Source organism: Truncatella angustata, assembly GCF_020726525.1.
Source record: "Truncatella angustata strain MPI-SDFR-AT-0073 chromosome Unknown BKA67scaffold_12, whole genome shotgun sequence".
NCBI classification, from domain to species: Eukaryota; Fungi; Ascomycota; class Sordariomycetes; order Amphisphaeriales; family Sporocadaceae; genus Truncatella; species Truncatella angustata.
Genome location: NW_025763392.1, coordinates 442,887 through 466,429, shown reverse-complemented (window position 1 = coordinate 466,429; position 23,543 = coordinate 442,887). Strand labels below are relative to the sequence as shown.

Genomic DNA, 23,543 nt, shown 5'->3' with positions numbered 1-23,543 from the left:
ACGCAAGAAGGGCTGAACTTCCATACCCGGAGTCGATGCACGAGACACTGCACGAGCTGATGCTAAGGAATTCCCTCCCAAACTCACCGGCTATAGAAGCCTGGGACGGAAGTATGACATATGGCGAGCTCGATCGAGCGTCAAATGTCCTAGCTAGAAGGCTCCTGAGGATCGGTATCAGCCAGGGCTCTTATATTTCTCTTTTTTTTGACAAGTCCCGGTGGTATCCAGTTTGCATATTTGCTTGTTCCAAAATTGGGGCTCCGTTCTTTTCGATCCCGCCTGATGTGCCCCCGAGTCGCGTACAATCTATAATCAGTCAGCTCAAAGATACAAAGGGTCGAAGAAGTCGTGTAGCCTTGAGTTCCATTCGACAAGGAGAACGGGCGGCTTCATTTGCTCCGATAGTGATTCAAGTGGATGAAGAAGCCGTAAGTGAGGACGACGGCAGCGTTCACAGCAACATCGACCTCGAGTTTCCTCGTGTCAAGCCTACGGATAACGTGTACGTGGTGTTCACCTCGGGAACCACTGGAAATCCTAAGGCCATTCCCATCACACATTCTGGCATTTGCAGCTTCATTGCAGCGTGGATCGGCCTTCGTGGTCATCCTGGTGGTTTGGGTGTACGTCATAGCCAGATCCTTTCGTACGCTTTCGATATGTCCTACGTCGAGACTCTGGTCTGCCTGGGAACTGGCTCATGTCTGTGCATTCCATCAGAAGAGGAGCGTCTGAACGACCTTTGTGGGGCGTTGGCACGTTACCGTGTTACACATCTTCACGCCACGCCGTCACTCTCTGATATCGTCGACCCTGAGAACCTACCTGTGCTCCGACACATCCATTTCAGCGGAGAGTGGATGACACATAGTCTCGCAAATAGATGGCTTCCAAGGATTGACGTCCAGCTGACATACGGCACTGCTGAGATAACGAATGAGTGTAGCGGCGCACGGGTATCTCTTGAGCCGGGGTTCAGTACTGCTAATGGCTGCATCGGTCGGCCGTTCGGGGCGCGTATGTATATCACTAATCCCGCCAACCCGCACCTGCGACTACCACGGGGTTTTGTAGGTGAAATACTTGTTGAAGGTCCAGGCGTTACTAAGGGCTACGTCGCAAACCAAGAGCAGACGGCCAGGGCTTTTGTCCAGGACTTGGAATGGGCGCCACCATTCAACGGCAGGGCTCGTCGGTTCTACCGCACTGGCGACCTTGGATACCAGGCTGACGACGGTCTCTTTTTCTGCCGTGGGCGTAGTGACCATCAAATCAAGATTCGAGGGCACCGGATCGAGCTTTCTGATGTCGAAAGCAACATCAGGGCGTTGATGCCGCAAGCAACCCGCATCGTCGCTGACGCCATTCTGCTAAGGGGAGGCACGAAAGCGCTGGTGGCTTTCCTGCAGTTCGATGCAACTTTGTCGTCAAAGGAGCAGAGAACTCTCATCAACAGTCTGAAAGAAAAACTTGTCGAGAAACTGCCCCTAGCATTCATACCATCTTCATTCGTTGTTGTCGATCACATTCCACTGGGTCGCACAGGAAAGGCCGACCGTAGGACGCTAAGAAACAGCATCGTGGCTGACAGCATGTCGGAGCTTCTCAGCATCAAGACTTTAACGATAACCACACGATCCGCGAACGAAACAAAACGCAGCAATTTTCTCAACGTGGAACCAGTAGCTGAGAGCCTCCTTGACCGTGGCCAAGAGACACGTGCGCCGCAAACTCCGGCCCAAGGTGCATTGCCCGCAATGCACAGCGAAATATTGCGCGGGTTGTGGGCGGCAGCTCTACACGTAGGTGCCGCCGAAATCCTCCCAACGTCTAATTTCTTTGCACTGGGCGGCGACTCGCTCTCTGCAATGAAGCTGGTATCGCTATCGCGGAAACAAGACGTCCAGATTCTCGTCAGTGATGTATTCAAGTACCCTAGCTTCCAGGCAATGGCCAGCAGGCTTCAAGGTACCACGAACAAGCTGAAACCGATATTTGTTGAGAAGACAGGTTCAGGTGGCGAGGCCGACCCAGAAATCATGGCTAGTTATGCAGAAGAATGTTTGAGGAAATGCCTCCCAGAGGGTGTAGAGTGCGCCATAGCTACCCTTGCGCCTCGGAACAAACCGGCGGTACTCGTCGCCTTCCTGGACTTGCACCTTGACACAATGCACGATACCTTTGATGGCCAAGTTGCGAAGATACGACGACAGTTAGAAGAGGAGCTACCTAGAAGCTGGCTTCCCAGAGCCTTTTATCCAATGCCTCGGTCTGACCAAGCTGAACCTCCGAGCCAGGTCATGAATACGTCTTGTAATCTAGTGTTGACATCTAATGATGAACAGCTCACCCAACGTGCTGTTGCTGTTGATGATGTCACAACCATCACACCATATCAGAAGCGGGCGGTAAAGCTTATGCAACGAATTCGTGGCCATGCCACTTTCATCCGCCAATTTACAATCCTGCCCGAGATGGACATCGACCGCCTTGTCACAGCGTGGGATCTGGTTTGTTCCCGATTTCCCAGCCTACGCACTCGCGTCGTTCTCGGCTTACAAGATCGGCGGCCACGACTGGTCACAATGTCGACCTGGGAGAAGCTCAAGGTCTGCCACTACAGCAATTCCGCAGCAGCTGAGGCCGATTTGGACAGCATGCGACTCGCAGCCGGTAGTTTTAACTCAACACTCGCACGAGCCGCCATTGTCCACATCGCCGACGGTGCGGGGGGTCTGCCTATCTTCGCATGCGCCATGAACCACCTCATCTACGACGCGGTCTCGATCGCGAACTTCTGGCGAGCGCTGAGCGAGTCGTATCGGACCGGTTGTGTCTCACAGATTGTCGAACTACCCTTCCGCCGGCTCACCGAGTACCTCGCTGGCCTCGATCCGAAACCGGCGCGCTATTTCTGGAAACAATACCTCGACGGTGCACCGCCCAGCCCCTTCCCTGCAGTCGTCAAGACGACCAGCACGGTAGGGCCAGGGACCCCCGCGGCCGTCCGTCCCTCCATGGCGGCCATGGAGTTTCCGTTCGCCCGTGGGGGATCGCGAATCACGACGACTACCCTAGTCCGTGCAGCATTCGGCCTCACCATCGGTAGTTACACGTGTTCTACCGATGTTACATTCCGTGAACTGCTGTGGGGGCGTAGCTTACCCATCGATGGCATAGAGAGCGTAGCAGGTCCCACCTGCAACCTCGTGGCGGTTCGCGTGCGCATCAGCGACGACGACGACATGATGACGATTTCCGACCTTCTCGCTCAGATCCAGGAAGATGGGGCTGATATCCTCGAGCATGAAACGCTCGGCTTTGATGCAATTTCAGATTTGAGCCCCGGAATCGCCCGCGTCATTGACAGTTTCAACTGCCAGCTCATTGTACGCCCGCCGGTCGATGAAAACGGGTCGGAGCCGGCACTCCCGATGAAAGCGGCGTCATGGTACGAAGACCTCACGGGCTCTCTTGCCCTAGTCCTGACATGTAGGCTTCAGGCCAATGGAATGATGGTATTCCGCGCGTTACACGACCTTGATGTTCTAGATGGTGCGGGGACAAATAGAATGCTTACTAGGTTTCGTCAATTCCTAGAAGCCTTGTCAGCGGCCGAGAGTTCCGGGACAACATTGGGTGTGCTGAGAACGACTGCTACGCAATTTGAGTAGCTTCGAGTTTGCTCAGTCGTAACTATAAGACGACTGGATGCGTATATGCGAGCAAGCAGCTTTAAGCCCCAGCGTTGACCTTTGAACAGGCAACACACTCGCTGTGGTCTCCAAATCCTCACTCCATTTTCCCTCTGAATTCTTTTAGAAGATGATTCAAACCTTGCGCTGGTGCTTCTCCCCTGCTTCTCTATCTGCAAATAAGAAGGACATAAGATGTCAGTACAGCGTGGTTCAGTCAGCGACTATCGTCGCTGACTGGCGGAGTGCAACGAAGTAGAAAGACTCGGTGATTAGCATTTGAGCAGTCAATGGAAGATCTACGACCCAGTGATATAAGTTTTGAGGTTGGAAGAAATCCAAGAATCGAGAGTAGAGGCGTCTGTCAATCCCATATAAGGAATATAGTATAGCCAAGTAATTGTATATTTTTACCACTTCGTCTAGGTTCCAAATTCGTCCAAATGGTGATTTTCTTTAATAGATTTATTAATAATGTACAGAGAGGAGGAAAATCATCCTCAAATAGACTGGCCGCCTGCGCGAGCTGGGATGCTGGTCTTAGGTACTAGCATGTAAGAATACTATAGCTTAAGCAGTTATCGATGAACATGTAACTATCCCGAGCGCCCGTCCAACTTTAAATCTGACAAGGAGCAGCCAGTATCGGACAATGATGCTTGCAGTGCTTGTTCGCACCACGTCTCCAACCAACCATCAACATCATCAGCAGTTAGTCGCTGTTGGAGTGGAAGGCTAACTTATAGCCCTGAAGGTTCACATCGCGTAGACAAAAATAGAAGGGTAAAATGAAGAATACGAGTATCAATATCGGTCTACTTAAGTTGGCTGGCATCTACTTTCTCCCAGACTTAGTCAAATGGTGCCCCAACCTCCCTGTCTAAACCTAGCGAGCTACCTCACATTTGATGTATTAGGTTCGGTCAGCTGGCTCATTCCCATTGATAGACCGGTTACCGAGCATAAAGTAAGTACTCCCATTTTAGACCACATTTGGTACACGCTGCAATTCCACACCATGCTCTGTTACAAGGCTAAGTGACTCCGCGGCCGTTTGGGCAAGCTTGACTCGCTCGGGGTTCCTGGCCTCAATCCTGTACTTCTTGTATTCGGTATATATTTTCCTGTCTTCATCCTCCTCTCGGCCTTCATCTAATGGTGGCAGAATATTGGCGGCCCATGCCAGCTTAGCGAGCATAATCGTTACCACGCGCACACCGAAGTCGTCACCGGGACAAGCGCGCCTACCATAGCCAAAGGCAGCGAAGTTCTGCGTGTTGGGGTGCACAGTCAGAGGCTCCTTGTATGTCGGGTACGAGGGATCCAGATAGCGTGCAGGATTGAAACCACCTCCGTCCGGATATATTTCTTTATCCACTAGAACCTGCCTGTTTACTGTCAGCTTGGCCCCTACTGCAGCATGTTACTGTTAATGGCTGGAAGAACGCACGAAAAGTTTGTGTGGAACACGGTACCCTTCTCAAAGAAGTATCCTTCGTAGATATCGTCCTCTTCGAGACGACGAGGAATTCCTGCTTCCCTCACGCAGCCTCGGCAACGAATCCCGTCTTTGACGATTGCCCTAAGTGTAGGAAGGTTGGGAAGATCCTCAAATGCTGGCATTCTATTCGAATCACCAACAACGCTGTCAATCTCGTGCTGTAGTTTCGTTTGCCACTCGGGATGCTTTGACAACAAATACATGGTTGTAACCAATGAGTCATGAGGATTATGTATGCCGGCACCAACCATCGCTTGATATGTGTAGACCACCTCTTCGTCCGTGATAGTGTACTCATCCCGGTTTGTGAGAAAGTGTTTGTATATGGATTCCCTCGTTGTGTTTTGAATTCTGCGTCTCACTGATATCATCTGCTCCACGTACGACTTTCGGAGGGTCTCGATCTCTGCTAAACTAGGGTGTAACCAGGAAGGCAATTTCCCCAAGATAGGAAAAGTATTGCTTGGGAAAATATCAATGCGGAAGCCATCGACAAATCTGTCCCTAAATTGCTCAAACTCACGGACATATGAATCAGAGACTGAGCCGACTGAAAACCCCATAAGTGAGCTGGTAAGAACGGAGTAGCCATATCGAACAAATATGTCGTCTGACGGCGTCGGCGTGGGTGACTGGAGCAGCTGATGAAGGGTAAGAGTTGCTTCATCATCCATCAAATCTCTGTACTTCTGATTGGCGGCGATGGAAACGGCGCTCTGCATGAAATTTCTCTCACGGCGGCATCCATCTATCTTGCCGTTAGTACAGATACTAAAACTAAGCCGCTTCGTCGAGAAATAAAGAAGGGAGTAACCTACCCTCTTTCAGTGGTCTCAGAGCAGGGTTCTGGCCCATTGTGGCTGTTGTGACGGCGTGGGGCGCGTGGCGATCCGAATACTTGCCCGATCTCTTTATGTAGAGGTCGCGTGCCACCTTGTCATCAGATAGAATCACTTGTTTCTCATTGCCGACGGTGAACTGAACGATGGGACCATGCTCCTTTGCCCACTTCCGGAAGACGGCTGTGTTTGCACCCTTGGCGGCTGCCAGCTCAGGAGCATTACCGACAATGGGCCATCCTACTCAATCAATGTCATTAGCAATTTCACAAAATTCGACTGTAATTAAATGCTGAATTACCTCTGGGACCCGGTGGTGGTTTCGCCCCTTTCATGCGCCGACGCTTCGAGATGACTCTGACAATATGGTACACCACAGCAACTGCAAGGAGTGCCAGCCACCACCTATTGGATAGTAAATCCATATTGAGTATCGAAAAGTTCATATTGGAGTAGTCTTGAAAACTCAATCCTGCTACTCTTCTGAAAAAACAAAGGGCCATATACTAATTCATGTTGCCGGGGCGAGTACTGTCTCCGCCTATCTATTAGAGGGTCGTACCTGAGGGGCCTCTTTGTAGAAAGGCCGAAATGTGTTGGCGCAGGTTGAGTATGACATTAGGCGGCAATGCATTCGGACTGCGGCGAGTTACGAGACAAGAAATTCCGAGCTCAGATACGGCAAGTTTAAAACCGAACTAGAACGGTAAGGATTTACCTTAACTAGTCGCTTAGCAACGGTAAACAAGAATCCGGCTTGAATCACATCAGAGTTGGCTCATTGAACTGATACATCTATTGGGTGTGCCTTTATTAGCGTTCCAGACTCTTGAAAATCATTCGCCGGACCCTGATAAACACTTGCTGTGAACAGAGATGCCCCTTGAGCCACAAATGAGTCAAAATTATATCGTATCAATTCTCTGTAGCCCAAACGATTATGGAGTCAAGCTCAAAGACTGCGTCTGATAGCGTTTTATTGCATTTCTGCTATCATGATTCAGATCGGCGAAGCCCTGTAAACTTCATGGTAGGACAGCTTGTGCATAGCGTGGTCTTTTGAGGTCGTTCATACACGAGACTTGCTCAGAAATTAATTTTCCACTGATTGGAAATCCTACACCTATGAAGAGGCCTTTGACCGCTGGAGGAATTGCAGGTCTACCGTCTCCGGCTTCCATATCCGTAGGGTGAAAGTAATGCCACTGTCCTCGATAACCCCACGTGTTCGTTCCCTCGCCTGCGTCAAATTTTCCCCTTGGCGCGGACTGATGGCTATCCTGTGCTTCCACAAAAGTGCTGATACGGTCGCAACAAATTCAACCTGAGAAAACTTCTTACCCGGGCAGATGCGTGATCCGTCCGCCCATGGTATATACGAGCCTCTGATCGGAGCGTTCACTAGTTCCTCGGAATCGAGAGTTTCTCTCGTCGATAAGAATGTAGATGGCCTCGAGCTCGATTGGATCCAGCGATTGGGCTTCCACAACATGCAGTCCTCGCCCCAATATTCAGTGTTGGTCTGCAGTGCGATCACATTTGGATAGATGTGAGTATGTGGAGGAATCGTGATCACCCGATCGTCTAACAGCAGTGTTGCCGGTGTGTTTCCAGTCCATTTTGGTATTTTCAGTGCTGGTGGGTAAAGCCTCAACACCTCGTACTGTTTGTCCAATTAGTCACTATAGCACCATAAGCTAAGGTCTTAGTCGTCGTGACCCACCATGACAGCACGGCAACGCTTTAGCTTTGGATACAATTCTTCGTAATCCAACGTTTCGATACTTTCGTGCGCCTTGAACACCTCGTCAATCTCGGCTCCTACCCATTCCTGCCATTCCGGAAAGGCGGCAAGGAGATATATCGCATACTCCAGTGTTGTTGCCATAGTTTCATGACCCGCAAAGCTAAACATGAATAAATTCCCGTGAATTTCAGAGTCGCTCAGACTGTTTTGTGAAAGGGTTTCGTCTTCAGAGTTTTCCATCTGCACGTCACGGGCCCTGCGCACCAAGTTGCTGAGCAGATCGGCGTCAGTCGATCCATGTTCTTTCGCTTTAACCTTTGCCGCAGCAACCATGTCTTGCAGATAGCGTTTTAAATCAGCTACCGCCATTTTGTATTTTGTTAGCTTTTTCGGGAGCCAGGGCAAAGAGAAAACACTTGCTGGAACGACAAAAACCATTAACACATCGCTCATGCAAGTTTCAAGCGCATCCCGGTAACTCATGCCAAACCCATCCTTCCTGTCGTCAAGAGAGTCGCGAAACGAGTAAGTCATGCCAAAACCAGCGCACATTAGCACATTAAGCGCTAGCTTCGCCGTGTCGCGAAGTGTAGTGGTCACATTGGTCCCCCCGATCTTCGAATTCCAGTGCTCCAGCATCTGTACTGACTGGCGCAGCGCTTCACCCCAGACGAGTTGACTATTCCGCTCGTTGAATGGTGGTGCGGTTACTCGTCGATGACGTTGCCAATCAGATCCTTCGCTCTGTTCAGATGTTAGAGATTGAGCGTTAGTTGCAAATCAGAGGATTATGGGAGCTCACCGAGATCACACTCTGTCCAAAGACATCAATCAACTCTGTTTCTAGTCAGTCAGGGATAGTCTGTTTCTAACGGAAAACATACTAGCTAGCTCAAGCGGCTTGAGAAAATCCTTCCGCCGAGAAAGTATGAAGTCAGTCGCAGCCGCATCTCCAACATGTAAATCATTTCCTGATGGTGAGACAACGATGAAGACCTTTCCCAGCTCCTTGTGTGCCTTGTTCTTGTCCGACCAATTCCATCCCCGCTTTGTGTACCTGACGAACCTTCCAAGTCCAAAGGGCAGCGTTTCAAGGAAAGACCCCAAGAATCGTTGAAGCACCAGCCATGCGAAATCATTCTCCCCGACAGGACTGATCACATACGGTAAATCCATACCCTTTGCGATGTTTCGATATTTCACGAGACAAAATGCCTTCCAAGCTACCCAAGCCAAGACGGCTAACAACATCAAAAACAACATATCTATTTGTTCGAGTAATTTTCTCGAATAACAAGAACTATCTAATACAAGTCTGGTCGTAGGCAGGGTGATGAACGGCCTGATCTAAGCCCCAGGATCGATATGCAGACAGGCTTAAGCTGCGACTGAACAAAAGAAGCAGTAGTGATACTGTTTGGTGTCTGTCACCGTAAGAATCGTATGACCACACTCACTTTCCAGTCGATTAGTCGCGGTTTTGAACAGTGCGTCAATATCGATTTTGATATTCCTTAGAATTGAGACTAAAAATCACCACGTTCTTCCCTATAGCAACATCGAGCCACGGATGATGTGAGTAGTTCCTTGTATGGATTTGGAAATTCCGAGATCTGTAGGGGTGTCCTGGATAGAGTCTAGCGCAACTCTTTTGAATGCGTAATCTAGACCAAAAGTGGTAATAACCGACTCCGAGTGCAGCAACTGTCTGTTTGCCCCATAAATAAGCGCAACAAGATGGAGAAAACCAGATAATTGATAGCAAATCGGTTGGTTAGATCTAATTTTGATCAAGCATCTTTGCAATGTTCGGACTTGCCCAGATGGGTATCAAATAGGCAGTGAGATGCAATCCTTCGCGGTCTGATTTGCCGCGCCTAGGACTAATAACAGTAACACCGCAACAAAAGCATCCTATACATTGAGTAGTATGAAGAACGTGATGTCATACTGAGAGGATGGTTGAGGTTTATCTTGAGTCATAGGTTCTTCGAGCGCTGCAGATACAGCTTAGGTAAACTGAACATGGTCCAGTTCAACGGGCCGCACGGCAAGATCAGTGACGACTACTTGCGCAATGCGCGTCTCAATCCACCAACAGAGCCCACCCAGACGTTCGAGGGAAAGACAGTGCTTGTTACGGGATGTAATACAGGTGTAGTATGAACTTAGCCAGATCCAATGAAATCACAGTCAAAGAGTAATATGGATACTAAGACAAGACTGAAAGGGTTACGAAGCTGCCCTGAGGATCGCTGCCTCGGGGTGCAATAAGTTGATTCTAGGCACTCGCACGGTTGCCAAAGGAGAGGCAACCAAGAGCAAGATTCTTGGCCAGGTCTCATCGCTGGAAAGTCATAGCATCGAGGTCTTCGCGGTCGAGTACACTTCTTTTCTGTCAGTCAATAAGTTCGTCGCGGCGGTCAAGCGGTCTACGCAGACCCTAGATTGCGCGATCTTGAGCGCCGGTGTGGTCTTCCCTGAACAGCAACTCGGCGAGGATGGTTGGGATACCGCGATCAAGGTCAACGTGCTCTCGACCGCGTTGCTCGCCATCGAGCTGCTTCCACTCCTCAAAGCGACGCCCAGCAGCGTGTTAGAGTTCGTCAGCTCCGTATCGTATTGCAACGTGACGAGCGAAGACCTCGCCGCCATTCTACGAGAACCTTCGGCAAATACCCTTCAGTTCTTCAACGATTCTCATCGGTGGACAAAGCAGAGAGGTTACTGCGAAGCAAAACTCCTCTTGATGTTGTTTATTCGACAATTAGCGACCTCTCTTGGTGGGGAAGAGGGAAGACCTGGGAATTTTAAGAGCCCGATTGTCCTGGCTTGTTGTCCTGGTCAATGTAAGACAGATCTATTCAGAAACTTTCCATCGAGCGCAAGGGCATACATTGATGCAATTGGTGCGAGGTCTGCTGAAGAGGGATCCAGGACGCTAGTGTCTGGTTTGCTACAAGGTGAAAAAGCAAATGGGAGGATGTGGGTGAATGACCAATTTGATGACTGGTCGCCGGGTTTGTCCGAAAAGGAATGGGAGGCCCTGCAGCAACGAGTATGGGTAGACTTGTTAGCTGCCTTAAGAGAGCACAGCACAGATGTTTCACTTTAATTAAGAGGGGCGATGATGAAATACTCGATATTCCCCATAATGGGTTTCCCACACCAGCGCCTTCTTGTTTCAGCGAAATTTTACGGAAGGGGACAAAAAGCGCCAGGAGAAGTCCTTCCCACTAGATTAAATATAATAACCTTTCACGAAGACCTGAGACTCGTAAATATTTCGCCCGAATCAATTGTGTGAGGTTCAATAACAGGCGTTGACATCATATAATTTCCGTACTTTGGCATTCTCTTGGACAGATGCGTGCATGAAGTGTAGTCCTGAAACAGAAAGCATTAAACCCACAAGCATAGTACTGGCATCTAGGCTACATTCTGTAACAGGCTCCTTGTTACATCGGTATATCAAAGTTTCATGTAGGCCATACAAGCAACTGACAAGAAAGTGAGTTATAAAATTAGTATATTCCTACATGACCCCTAGATATTCACCCTAGCCATATACTGATATCACAGGGCAGAGATAACCTTAACCCGTAATCCCTTTGAGTTCAGCTTAGGCGAGGGTACAAAGAAGTCATGAACCATCTCGACGTCTGAGCGGTCGGTGCCATAAAGCTCAAATGTGAAGCGCCGGAAAAGTGTCGCGAGCGCCAAGTGAAGTTCTACATATGCCAAACTGTGAGGCCGCGAGTCAGCAAACCGTACATGGGGATTAAATGAGTGAACTGACTTGATTCCGATGCAAGCTCTGGGGCCTTTGCCGAACGGGACAAAGTAATGATTGAGGCTATCGCCCTCTGCAGTTTTTGGGTTACCTAACCACCGCTCTGGGACGAATGAACGAGGCTGTGGGAAAACCTTCTCATCGTAGAGAACATCAGTTGTCGTCATTGAGACAGGCGTGCCTGTAGGAATTTCCCAGCCTTTATACCTCATTGGTGCATTTGGGGAAATACGCGGGAGCCGGACCGAGACACCAGATGAAAGTCGAATCCCTTCTTTAATACAGGCACTCAGATACGGAAGCTGTTCCAAGTGGACTGAGGTTGGTATAGCTGTGGCGTCAGGAATAGCTTCTTGGAGTTCGGCCCGCAATCTCTCTAGAGTGAGCGAATTCTCGAGAAGGTAATAGACAGTCGTGGTCAATGCCCAAGCCACCGTCTCTAGACCAGCTCCTATCATTTGCTGTGCCTCAGCACCCAGCCGGCGAGTTGTCTTCTCCTGTGATGGAAGATCGCTTTTAAGTAGCGCATCGAATATGGTCGGGTGACGAGACTTGATCTGAATCTTATCATTGTTGGTTTTGACAATTTCTTCAATCTTACCCCTCAGGTCCTTGTTCCAGTAATTTCAGCTAAGCAAGACATGGAGCGAGGGACAAATAGGCGCACCTGTTGTAGTAGCAACATACGATGTATGTTAGGTGCTACCCTCTTGACTAACCAGGTCGGACAGAGTCCCATTATCTGCCGAGGTGAGCAATGAAGTTCAATGAGATCATAACACAAGATCACTGTACTCACTATGTAGGACGCAGGAAAGTGCAAAGCGACATGCGCGAATTTGCGTACAGCCTCGTAAGCTAGGTGGAAATTATCCTTGAAGTCGGCCGAACCCAAGTGATTGTAACAAAACCCAAAGCAGTATGATGTGATAACGTCACCTGCAAACGCGTTAAACGCATTACTCAGAACTAGCACATCTGCGTTCTCTTTAGCTGTCGCAATGCACTTGCTCAAAATTTCGACCTTCTCCTGTACGACAGGCTCCACCTTGGTGATACTCCGCTTGGAAAACATGGGATTAAGGGGAGCCCGACGAATGGCATGAAGGTCGCTTTTGGCTGTCGAAGATGTCGTCGTGTTGGCCCCAAATCTTCCTAGCATCCATTCATATCTTTCAAACTCCTTGGAACGAGTATAGAGCTCGTCCCAATAGTTGCTGTCTTCGATATGTAGCTCATGTGGATTGATACGGACAATTGGACCTGCAAAAGTCAGAAACAAGACGAGCACAGTGGACATCAGGCTAATTATACCATATTCTCTATGCATCTTCTGGATCTGGAAAGTAAACTGGCCCCGCCGTATGACATCGTAGTAAAACTCATACCATTTCGAAGCCGCCGCAATTTTCGGTCCGGGGAATTTGGCAAGGGGACTAAGATACAACCGGTAGTATAAAAGACCAGCCAAGTATATGATGCAAATACAACCAACGAGAATAGCGGCAGATAAGGCAGCTGATGACTGCACGAAGCATAGATAGCCCATGACGAGGATGATAGATTCGGCGAAGGCAAATGCATGAGCTGTACGGCGATGGTAAGGGTGCATGTTAATTTCAACCGCCTTTAAAATAACTCATAACGCCCCTATAAGGAATATAGCGACATAGAATTCGGGGTAAGGTATGGTAGCGTAGTATACTCACCCCAGTTAGTTGAGCATGTGGGCCCGCCTCTCGGAAGGGACTTCATCTGGAAAATCCGGGCACCCTGCTATGTGAGGAGGCGGAGAGGCAGAAGGGCCGAGCAAGCCAACTGCCATAGATAGTTGTTCACCCTACTAACTCGTTGCTAATTGCTCCATTGATTGAACAGCATTTGGCATTGTCTCGCTGTTGACTTGAAAGCTATTTCACGCCCGCTCCATTTCTTATTCAACCAAACCAACCCCCAATGAGTTTTGTATGCGCAGCTGCCACGATGCTTTCCACAGCCCCACTTGTGCTTGGGGTAAGTATCGTGATAGTAAGTCCACTCGATGATATGCTTTAATCTATTAGCTGACGATTTCAACGATTATCTATTGGCTTTGACAATCTACAATAGATTCTTCCACCCTCTTCACGAGGTTCCCGGTCCCTTCATGTGTGCGATATCATGGCTTCCATGGTACAGGTACTGGTTTTCAGGACACATGCACCTCGAGGTTTTGAAATTACACGAAAAGTACGGTCCTGTTGTGAGGTTGGGCCCCAGTGAAGTCTCGTTCATTGATGCGGCGGCATGGAACAACATCTACAGCTTAAAGCGATGTCGGCAAATAGAACGATGCCCAAAGTCATTTCCAGCGCTCACACCCCACGGCGCAAAATTCGACTTGCTCACTTACAATCCATCTGACCATGCAAGGTATCGCAGAATTCTCAACCCGTCCTTCTCCGAGAAAGCAATACGGGAGTATGAGCCTGCCATTCATCGGAATACAGATAGAATGATATCAAGGCTCTTTGAGAGTGTTCTTGATGAGGGTCCGAATCTCAACATCACAAGATGGCTACAGTGGCTTACCTTTGATATGGTTGCTGATGTCGTCTGGGGTGAGCCATTTGACTGTATTACAGAAGGCCACAGCCATCCATGCCTAGCACTGTCCATGGACCTGGTCTCTTTATCGTCGTTCATTGTCTTCGTTGCTTGGTGGATAGCACTGAAAGACTTCTTGATCAAACTTTCGGGAGTCGAGAGAATGTTTATCGAGATGGTCCGTTCTAAGTGCGAGGCCAACTTAAATTCGGAGTCCAAGAAGAAGGGGGTTTTCTGGAATCTAGCCAAAAGTGGAGGACCATTGAATATAAACGAGCTGGACGGAAATCTGAGCGCTCTTGTCATCGCGGGGAGCGAAACAACAGGCTTCGTCTGCACGTCAGCATGCTTTTACCTGGCGAGTCACCCAGCATCCTTCCGAAAGGTGGCCACAGAAGTGAGGTCAGCATTCTCGTCCGAAAAGGAGATCAATGACGATCGCCTGAAGAAACTACCTTACCTTCGGGCCGTCCTAGAAGAGACTCTGAGAATGACTCCAGCTGAACCAAACGGTTTAGCGAGAAGAGTCGTCGCCGAAGGCATTGATATCGGGGGCAGATATATCCCTAGAGGGGTAAGAATATACCTGCAGAGATATTGTACAATGATAAGTTCGACTAACACGTTGTCAAAGACTGCCATCTACGTCTCTCAGTTCGCCGCCAACCGCTCTTCGACACACTTTCACCTTCCGCAGGAATTTCATCCTGAGCGATGGCTCAATGATCCTAGTTTCCATAACGATAAGCTCGAAGCCGTTCAACCTTTCATTATGGGTGTCAATGCATGTATAGGGAGAGGGCTGGCCTGGATGGAAATGAGATTGATCATGGCGAAGATGTTGTGGAACTTTGATTGGACCATAGATTCAAGTGAGGGCAAGGCATTCGAAAGGGCGAAGGCCTGGCATGTCTGGATGAAAAACCCATTACAAATCACGCTGTTGTCGAGGCATAATCTGCCAGATCCAATAGTTGATAGTACTGAGGAGTGCGGATGAAGTTTTGTAGTTAGATTCTTAGAGCTCAAGTGTATAGCGTGGGGGATGCCACAGAGCACTCATACGAACACAATTGCACGATCCGCGTCAGCTCTGAAACCAGCCGGTATAATTATTGATATCACGTAGAACAGACAAGCAACTATAAAACAGCATAAATTTCACAGTGTAGACAAACTAGCAATCGAACACCACTGACACTGATTAAAGAAACATTGTCATTGTTATTATTATTATTAAATACGCCGTAGGACTCTAAGTCCCTCGGTACCTCTTCGAATTACACCGTGCGGTAAACCTTGCCTTAAGGGCTGGACAAAACCCGTACGCTTCGTGTGCTCTACGCTCTAATAGCGTCTACGTTATAGTGTCTGTAATGCGACGTTGGTTCTCACCTAACCAACGTAACTACCCCTGAAAAGACTGGCTATCCCCGATATAGGATAGTCTCCCCGTTTGTAATAGCCACCGAACTAGAACCTTCGACACTTTCGGAATTAACGTGGCCGCGGCGAGGTCGCGGCGTGTATCTAGTCTTACCGGAGCTATAGAGCTCCTTAAGCGTGCTTAAGCCTCTTCTAGTAGCCCGCAATATAGGAATACGTGTACGACTGTTTCAAGGGCTTCGCCGCAGCGGTAGAGGGGTGTATACGCTCCGAACGCGTCTATTCTAAATAAAAAGGCTGCGAGTCCTATCCGTTCAGACCGGATTTGGAAGAATATCGTGGCTTCTTTCCTCTTAAACTTCTTATACTGTTTTAGACCGGTTCTAGGGGCTTCATCGGCTAATGCTCTACGTTGGCGATCATCTTGCGAAGCGTTATCGCTTTGTCTACGCTTTTGCCAGTGTCTAGAGAGAGCTTGTCGTATATCTGGTCCTTCGGCCCATCTTAGTGCTCGTTCGTACTTCTCGATCGGGTATGTTGCTAGGCGTAAGGGAAGCGGTAACGGCTTTCTCCGCCTAACCGGCTTCGCTTCTCGTAGTATATGCGTCGCCTTTGCGCAAGCGGTGCGTAATAGCTTGTCGGTCTTTTTCTTACGAATCCGTAGTTCGAACTTCGTTGTTTGAGCACTTAAATAAATGTCTAGCGGCGGGATCACTGATTTAGCTTTAAGTATCCGCGTTAGTATAGCCTTGTATACGCCGCAAATAGCGCGTAAGCACTCGTTTTGGGAGCTCGCTAATGCTTTGACCGGGCTTACGGGTCTCTCGTTGATAGTGTGCCACGTAGCCGCTCCGTATGCAAGGGCTGTTCGTATCACTACCGTATATAATAGCCTTGCTCGTAGGAAATCTATTCCCCACGCCATTCGTACGAGCTTCGTAAGGGCTAGCTTTTGTGTAGCGAACTTCGATTTTACTCTCTCTATATGGGCGTGCTAATTCAGTTTCCTATCGAACCAGACGCTAAGGAACCGCGCTAACACAACCGGCGTTATAGCTACGTTTCCGAGGCGAACTCCTAGCGTTAACGGGTCTCTGGCTCTTGTAAAGTGTATAAGCTCGCACTTTTCTGGCGCGAAGTCCATGCCATGCCTGGTTGCCCATGCCTTACACGTTGTCCACGCTACTTCTAAGTGTGTACAGGTTGTCTTTGTATCGTGGCCGACGCTAAGTAGGTTCGTGTCGTCGGCGAACCCTACTATAATTAGCGATGGGTGATTTGCTACTAGCTCTTCGTACAAGGTAGAGATATAGAGTAAGAATAATATAGGTGATAGTGGGGAGCCCTAGGGGACGCCCGCGTTTAGTGAGAAGGGCGTGGACTCTTCGCCGTCAAAGCGTAGCCTAGCCGTCCTATCCTTTACGTAGCTCGTAACCCATGCTCGGACCTATTCCGGAAATCCCTTCTAGGCTAGGATCGCGATTAACCTGGTATGATTAACTGTGTCGAACGCTCCTTTTATGTCTAGTTATAGTAACGAGGCGATGCCTCCGCGCCGCCACCTGGAAACTCTTATATTGCTATATAATTCAGATAGATATTATACTGCTTTATAGACCTATACTACTATAAATATAGGTTAGAAACGGCACAAACCAATAAGATACCTCTAGGGGCTCTTAAAGGTGCTTAATAGAGCTATTAACGCCTCTAGGTTTGCACTATAAGCTAGCCGCAACTACAGCCAGTCTATAAGCCAACCGACATGCGCATCCGTCCTCTCCAACTACGATACGGTCTCGTCTTGCTCCCGATTCCTCCACGTTCCTATACGCGATAACGTCTTACCGGCGATACCCTGGTTAACTAACGACGCCCTTTGGCGTAACCGAATGCGACTACTTTATCTAATTCCTGTTTATAGCCGGTTCCAATAACCAAACCACCCTTAGTACGAGCAAGGAGAATTCTGCTATCGTTGTCGAATCGCTTACGAATCGCCTGCTTCCCGTCACCGTATCGCACCACGGCCTAACGCTAGTTCCTAGGCGCGACCCTAGGAGCGTCTTCCCGTTGCCATTACTGTCTCCAGAGAATGGCCGACCATGTCTTGCCACGCTGCCCTCTCGAGCTACCACGCCGGCATAGCTCGAGGTATATACGTGACTAACCGACCCCGATCCACCCCGTATACACTATAAGAAGCGGTGCGCTGTAACTAAGCAGGCGGCCGGCCGTAGCCACCTCGTAGCCTTAACGACCCCGTATTTACTATCCTTAACAACTTCCTTTACTCCTTATAGGTTCGTCAGCTTGCGTTCGGCGCCCTCGCGTCGGGACTGTTACGACGCCCGGCGGCTCAGAGCCCGGCGGGGCCTAAGGGTGTCCTGTCGTTAATCGAGAACCGAATGACGTCGGATGGTTCTTAACCAGATTCCCTTGAGAAGAAGAGCGTAAATGTTCACAGTCGTGTTGTGATCGTATTGCCGTCGATTCGACACCGCGTCGACTTGCTTCCGTAATCGTCGGTCGGGCGCGTGTGAAAATTTTTTGTGCGGAGAAAATCCCTCACTTCTGACCATCTCAACTGACTCAACTTTAACGACCTCTCCACGGCTGCGTAACACCGGCGCCTCGATACACATACGTGCATCGCGTTTCTGATTTAGCAATCTTTAATTTGATACCAAATTAAAGAGGTTCCCAGCTGGCGCCGCGGGGAGGCATCAGAATCCGACTTCGCCCTTGTCATTATGATAATCCTGCCAGGTCTTGTTTAAGTGGAATAAATGGCACACAATTATTAGAAATAAACATATTCCTTATCTTCCGTTCTCGTGGCCATCTGAAGCTAGACTGAAGACACTGATCACTAATGTTGAGGTACTGTCACTAGCGTATCAAGACGCGTTTAAAAAGTTACCGTTAAGGACCGGAACAGTACGGCGTAACATCCCCCTAGGTTATTCCAATGACTCGCCATTATCCTCATTCAACTACTCTCAAGAGATACTTGCCATTCTTATAACTTAATATGTGAAGTCGTCATCGCCTGTATGACTCTACCTGTTGCTTCAAGCATGTAATCATCTTGAATACAGTTGCAACACGAAGAATGTGTGAATGGCTGGGTTAAGCCCCTTCTAGCGATACAAGCACAACTATTACGCTGCTCCGAAAACATTTCATGCCTATTAAGCCCGGCGCCGCCGGATAAACAAATTACCTTATCCCAATTCGGATGTAGAAGTTCGGACTTACCCAAGCGAGCTACGCTCTTAACCGAACCATTCCAGTTTAGGTAAACCTCAGTCCCATAATTCGGCATAGGGATGCGAAACACGCTCACTAGCTTATTATTGGTCAGCCTTTTTGTATGGCTTCCAATTCCTACGTTGCTACTCCACAGTCGGTATTTCCGGAAGAAGCGAACTAGCTCAATCCAGGTGAGGCAATACTAGGTGTCTAATCAATATATTCCTCATCTCGGTATCTCGCATGACATATTATCAATTGAGGATGAAGGCAGATGTACTGCAGCTGGAATTTAAAAAGTTGAAGTTCCGACTGAGATTGGAGGCCATTTTTGTGATTGACCGCATTTCTCGCATCGCATTTCCTGTCACAAGGAATGGTGATGTTGCACGCCATGCCTGTGTTATATGATAGACTTGATGCGGTGGTGTTCGCCTTTCGTAATTCCGACTACTGGGATATACTTTGGCGTGCCGCTACCGTCCTGGTGGTTTACAACATTGGGCTTATTGTCCACCGTCTTTTCCTTTCGCCACTTGCCAAGTTCCCAGGACCAAAACTCTTGGCAGCGACACCATGGTACGAAACATTGGTAGATATTTGGAACCATGACTTTCCTGAGAGACTGAGAAAGATCCACGAACAATATGGTAGAAACTCAGAATGAACCATAGTGACATTTCTAACATTTTAATAGGGCCCATCGTACGAGTATCGCCATGGGAGTTACATATAAACGACGCCGGCTTCATTGATACTGTCTTTGCCACTGCTGCAAAACATCGGACCGACATAATTGCACCTCAAGGTTTGGGAATGGATGGTAAGTAGAGAGGCTGGCATATCCAATGTAAACACACTGAATCTCAGCTAATCACAAAGTAGATTCTGTAGGATCTACAGCTCAGCACGATGTGCACCAGATGAGGCGGAAACCGCTCGACAAATTCTTGTCGCGCCAAAATGTTGTGCGCATCCAATCAATGATTCACGATGAAATCAGGGTCCTGGACCGCAAGGTGGCTGTGGCGAAAGGTTCGGGTTCAGCACTCCGACTAGACCACGCGTTCATGGCTTTCACTGGAGATATCGTGGGACAGCTCGCCTGTGGCGAAAGCCCTCGACTGTTAGACGGACCTGGCTTTACACCAGAATGGTGAGATGGCTTCGTTATTTAAATGATACATAGGACCAGCTGACATTCTCTGAGGTACAACATGATACGCGGTGCGGCTCGGATGATTCCGCTGTTACGGCATTTCCCCGTAGTAGGAAGGTGATTCATACAAGACAAGCCTGAAGAACATAGCACTAATAGGCCAAGGTTATCTCAATACGCACCTGTTGGCATCATTAGAGCAATCATTCCAAAATCTACAGGGTTTCGCATCCTGAAACTTGTGCGTACGGACCTAGATTAGCTAAATACCTGTATTATTTCTACTGACCTTACAAGCTGGGGGACGAAAGGATTTCTCGTATCCATGTTGAGGTTCAACGCGAGAAACAGACCCATACTGAGGAGGGCTCTTCTATGTTCCATCACCTTCTCCGGAGTGACATTCCCGAAACAGAGAAGCATCCAATCCGATTATCTGCTGAGGCAACATCCTTTCTAGGCGCTGGCACCTTTCCGACTGCTACTACCCTTACGCTTATCACGTACTATATTCTGGCACAGCCGTGCATAGAGACCCGACTCCGCAAGGAACTTGCAGCCGTCACTTCCGAATTCGACTATCAAGTAAGCTCCCGTTTCCGTTTTTATTCTTCACCGGCAGTTATCGAGACAATAAAGCACGGTACTTAACCAAGAATATCAGGTACCCAGCTGGACCGAGATAGAGCAGGTTGAGTACGTTGGAGCATGCATTAAAGAAGGCCTTCGGTGAGAACAGCAAGCCCCTCACCGCCATAGTACCGTATGAGGAGATAACTAAATCTTGAGAATACCGAAGAATCATGCGGTTATTCCGCCGGAAGTCCCGCATCTCGATTGATCGAGAACTTCAATTTAATGAGTGGACCATCCCTAAGAATGCAAGACACTGGGCCCTGCATTCCAAGACCCACGCTAACAGGTATACCACCAGACCCCGGTGAGTATGTCGCCTTACTCAATGCATATGGATCCAAGTGTGTTCCCCGAACCGTCCAAGTTCAAGCCAGAGAGGTGGCTAAGCGAAAATCTGCATCCCGCCATGGACCGCAACCTGAATCCTTTCCTTAAAGGCTCGAGGAACTGTATTGGCATGCAGTAAGAACGCCCGCTATTGCTTAATCTTTACCGACCTACGGCGCTGATCAGAGCTAATATATGAGTGTAGCGTGGCGTGGGCACAGATGTATCTCATCCTTGCCACATTGTTTCGGCCTAATAAGTCATATCGTCTGAGCCTAGGTGATAGCGACGAATCCGATATCGTGCCGATTATAGACGAGGAGTTTGGAGCCGCAAAGCATGGTGCAAGAGGGCTCAGAACAATGGTAATCTAGATTTACATGGATTGGGGATGCTTTGGACGAACCACGAATCTTACGAACAATAATTCATACATGGAGTCTTTTGATCTATTAGACCAATGCGAGTGCGAAGTAATAAATTGCTTATATCTGTGTATACCATGAAGTTTAATAGCTTAGAGGCTCTGAGTTAAGCTATTCAATAATACTATCATGTGATTGTCGGGAGAGCTCCGCTTCGATGCATCCTTTCGTTATCTTCTTCAGGTCGATGTATGACCATCATAAGGAAACCATTCATCTGTAGGACCACAGCTTACCTGATACGATACTCTACAGCTTTACATGCCACAAGTAATTATAGGAAACAATAATAGGACCCACTGCAATCTATAACTATTGTAAGAATTGAAAAGTTGAAGCAATAACATGTTATCTGCTTAGGGATGGCAAATAGGCAGTATTTGAATCAATACAATGAGATGGAGAGGAACTCTAAATACAATACCATCAATCCTCATAACATAGCTCTGTGATAATTTCCGCTGCTTCAAGTCTACCGTTTCTGTCTCGACATACCTCTCCTAGTTGCGCTGCTCTTCCTCTCATACTCTTACTTTGACCATTCTTCTCGCCAACAGCTTTGAGGAGGGCATCACCGAACTCTCCTCCATCGATCATAAGCGGCGCTACGTAATTATTCATCTTCGTAGAGCAATTTTGACTTGCTACACGATTCCCGTACACACCAATACCGAGATACTCAACGCGCGCCGCGTAGTCGAACGTGTCATACCACGTCGCAAGCACGACCTGAGGAATACCAGCCCTTAGCCATTACAGTTAGTATTTCTTTCCAGGCAAACAACAGTCCGGGAAGAGAGATACATACCAAGCTGACTCGAAATAAGAGTTTGCCCCTCCGTGATGCACAGCGCACAGGATGTGGCCACTTCTCAAGATTGCCACTGGGTCGGCCTTCAACCAGCTCTCAACCCTCACTCTCCCGCTCTCCAAGTGAGGTCCCAGGATTTCCTTCAAAACAAAGTTGCCGCGGGCTTCGGATGATGCCTCAATTTTTAGCTTCCATAACACCTGTATATCCGGCCGTGCGGTGAGGAGGACGCGCAAACCGAGAGCTAGCTCCCGGACTGTTTCTGTGTAGGCCTCAAAATGTGTCCCCAGCGCCATGAGAATGGTCTTCCTCTGCTGTAACCATTTTAGGAGGTCTGAGTCGCTAGAGGCAACAGGTTTGGAGGCGAGGAGTATTGGGCCACAGTTGTGGACATTTGGAGGAACTTTCATGGGCAAGTCAATGGCAGGGAGTGAGGGGCAGATATGGGGAACGTCCTTCACCCATGGCGTGAAGCTCCCAAGAGTCTCGTATATACCACGATCCTTTCGTGCAAGATTTAGCGCCGTGACTTTAGGGTGCCAGGCAGCTTTTCTCACTAGCCAATTACAGTACAGGTTGTCTGCTATTCGACTCCATGGGAGAGGATATGGAAACCCTGTCGAAAATCTATGATACATAGCTTGTTAGTAGGAAGAAGGAGCAAATAATCATTGAGACATACGCAGGATATCTCCAGAAAGCAGAAAACCAAGGCTGTTCAAGCATGAAACCATGGGCCAAAGTACACGGGCTCAGTACTGCGTAATTCCATTTGAAGTGCCGGGACATATCGTGGATAGGAATCAGGAAAGGGTCCAGCACGACCAGTGCCGGACCTAACTCCTTCACTAAATCTGCTGCCCAGTCAAACAGCGATAGATACTCTTCCGGCTCCCAGGTGGCCAGAGCTCTGACCGTAAGGAGGGAAATCCGTGCTGCTCCTAGACGGCCAGGTGGGTGAGGGACGTCGGCCTTTCTTCTGTCCTTGTTCTTTTCCAGGAATACGCCAAATCCGGGGAAAGATGCGAGGTTGTGGAATGTGATGGGCGAAATAGACCGCGACGGGTCGGCATCCTGAACTTCTTGGTAGAGGGTCTTCAGCCGTGATTCTAAGGCGGGCCAGGACGCAATGTGGACGTCGACTCTATTTTGGCGCAGGAGATCGTATATTACGGCTAGGACGACGTTGGACTGACCCGAGTCACTGTTCGTGAAGAACAAGACTTTTGCGCGCTTGGCCATGATCTCTCTCACGCACGAGAAGAAGTTCTTCGACAACTGTGACAGCAATAGCTGTTGGCCAGAAGTATTCCCAACAATTACCAGTCTCAGCCAGTTTCTTGCTCCGGTATAATTGTGCCAGAAACCGGATCTGTGAAC

The 23,543-nt window shown here is 48.7% G+C and overlaps 8 protein-coding genes across 8 annotated transcripts; 4 read left to right on the top strand and 4 right to left on the bottom strand.

Annotated features, from left to right (window-relative positions):
* Window positions 1–113: 113 nt before the first annotated feature.
* Window positions 114–1,859, top strand: BKA67DRAFT_527677 (uncharacterized protein; the record flags this gene model as incomplete). The annotated part of the gene is made up of 2 exons (XM_046098883.1): window positions 114–1,707; window positions 1,747–1,859. Coding segments are annotated over 2 exons (1,707 nt in total), but the record flags the coding sequence as incomplete, so codon positions are not given.
* A 2,821-nt stretch (window positions 1,860–4,680) lies between these two features.
* Window positions 4,681–6,463, bottom strand: BKA67DRAFT_542037 (putative cytochrome P450 oxidoreductase; the record flags this gene model as incomplete). Its single annotated transcript, XM_046101038.1, has 4 exons — window positions 4,681–5,086; window positions 5,149–5,947; window positions 6,018–6,278; window positions 6,340–6,463. 4 exons carry the CDS (start codon window positions 6,461–6,463, stop codon window positions 4,681–4,683), a joined length of 1,590 nt encoding a protein of 529 aa, XP_045951565.1.
* Window positions 6,464–7,161: 698 nt separating this feature from the next.
* Window positions 7,162–8,961, bottom strand: BKA67DRAFT_664892 (cytochrome P450; the record flags this gene model as incomplete). Its single annotated transcript, XM_046108464.1, has 4 exons — window positions 7,162–7,701; window positions 7,762–8,529; window positions 8,588–8,622; window positions 8,670–8,961. The coding sequence occupies 4 exons, from the start codon at window positions 8,959–8,961 to the stop codon at window positions 7,162–7,164; spliced, it is 1,635 nt and encodes a 544-aa protein (XP_045951564.1).
* A 615-nt stretch (window positions 8,962–9,576) lies between these two features.
* Window positions 9,577–10,954, top strand: BKA67DRAFT_670566 (putative short-chain dehydrogenase). The gene is made up of 2 exons (XM_046108675.1): window positions 9,577–9,945; window positions 10,016–10,954. Exons 1-2 carry the CDS (start codon window positions 9,811–9,813, stop codon window positions 10,898–10,900), a joined length of 1,020 nt encoding a protein of 339 aa, XP_045951563.1. The 5' UTR covers window positions 9,577–9,810; the 3' UTR covers window positions 10,901–10,954.
* Window positions 10,955–11,361: 407 nt separating this feature from the next.
* BKA67DRAFT_527571 (putative cytochrome P450) lies at window positions 11,362–13,127 on the bottom strand (the record flags this gene model as incomplete). The annotated part of the gene is made up of 6 exons (XM_046098867.1): window positions 11,362–11,530; window positions 11,585–12,189; window positions 12,246–12,320; window positions 12,378–12,452; window positions 12,513–12,841; window positions 12,893–13,127. 6 exons carry the CDS (start codon window positions 13,125–13,127, stop codon window positions 11,362–11,364), a joined length of 1,488 nt encoding a protein of 495 aa, XP_045951562.1.
* A 492-nt stretch (window positions 13,128–13,619) lies between these two features.
* On the top strand, window positions 13,620–15,164 carry BKA67DRAFT_527541 (cytochrome P450; the record flags this gene model as incomplete). The annotated part of the gene is made up of 2 exons (XM_046098864.1): window positions 13,620–14,738; window positions 14,799–15,164. 2 exons carry the CDS (start codon window positions 13,620–13,622, stop codon window positions 15,162–15,164), a joined length of 1,485 nt encoding a protein of 494 aa, XP_045951561.1.
* A 4,035-nt stretch (window positions 15,165–19,199) lies between these two features.
* On the top strand, window positions 19,200–21,301 carry BKA67DRAFT_670557 (putative benzoate 4-monooxygenase cytochrome P450; the record flags this gene model as incomplete). The annotated part of the gene is made up of 10 exons (XM_046108674.1): window positions 19,200–19,455; window positions 19,503–19,628; window positions 19,688–19,961; window positions 20,016–20,081; window positions 20,130–20,205; window positions 20,262–20,549; window positions 20,629–20,693; window positions 20,764–20,886; window positions 20,910–21,062; window positions 21,133–21,301. 10 exons carry the CDS (start codon window positions 19,200–19,202, stop codon window positions 21,299–21,301), a joined length of 1,596 nt encoding a protein of 531 aa, XP_045951560.1.
* Window positions 21,302–21,778: 477 nt separating this feature from the next.
* BKA67DRAFT_664887 (uncharacterized protein) lies at window positions 21,779–23,405 on the bottom strand (the record flags this gene model as incomplete). Its single annotated transcript, XM_046108463.1, has 3 exons — window positions 21,779–22,097; window positions 22,161–22,790; window positions 22,846–23,405. The coding sequence occupies 3 exons, from the start codon at window positions 23,403–23,405 to the stop codon at window positions 21,779–21,781; spliced, it is 1,509 nt and encodes a 502-aa protein (XP_045951559.1).
* Window positions 23,406–23,543: the final 138 nt, after the last annotated feature.

Bases quoted from the DNA above. Each gene is read 5' to 3' on its own strand.
- BKA67DRAFT_670566 (XM_046108675.1), top strand. From the start codon at position 9,811: ATGGTCCAGTTCAACGGGCCGCACGGCAAGATCAGTGACGACTACTTG. The intron at 9,946-10,015 runs GTATGAACTTAG...CAAGACTGAAAG, and splicing joins CGGGATGTAATACAGGTGTA to GGTTACGAAGCTGCCCTGAG.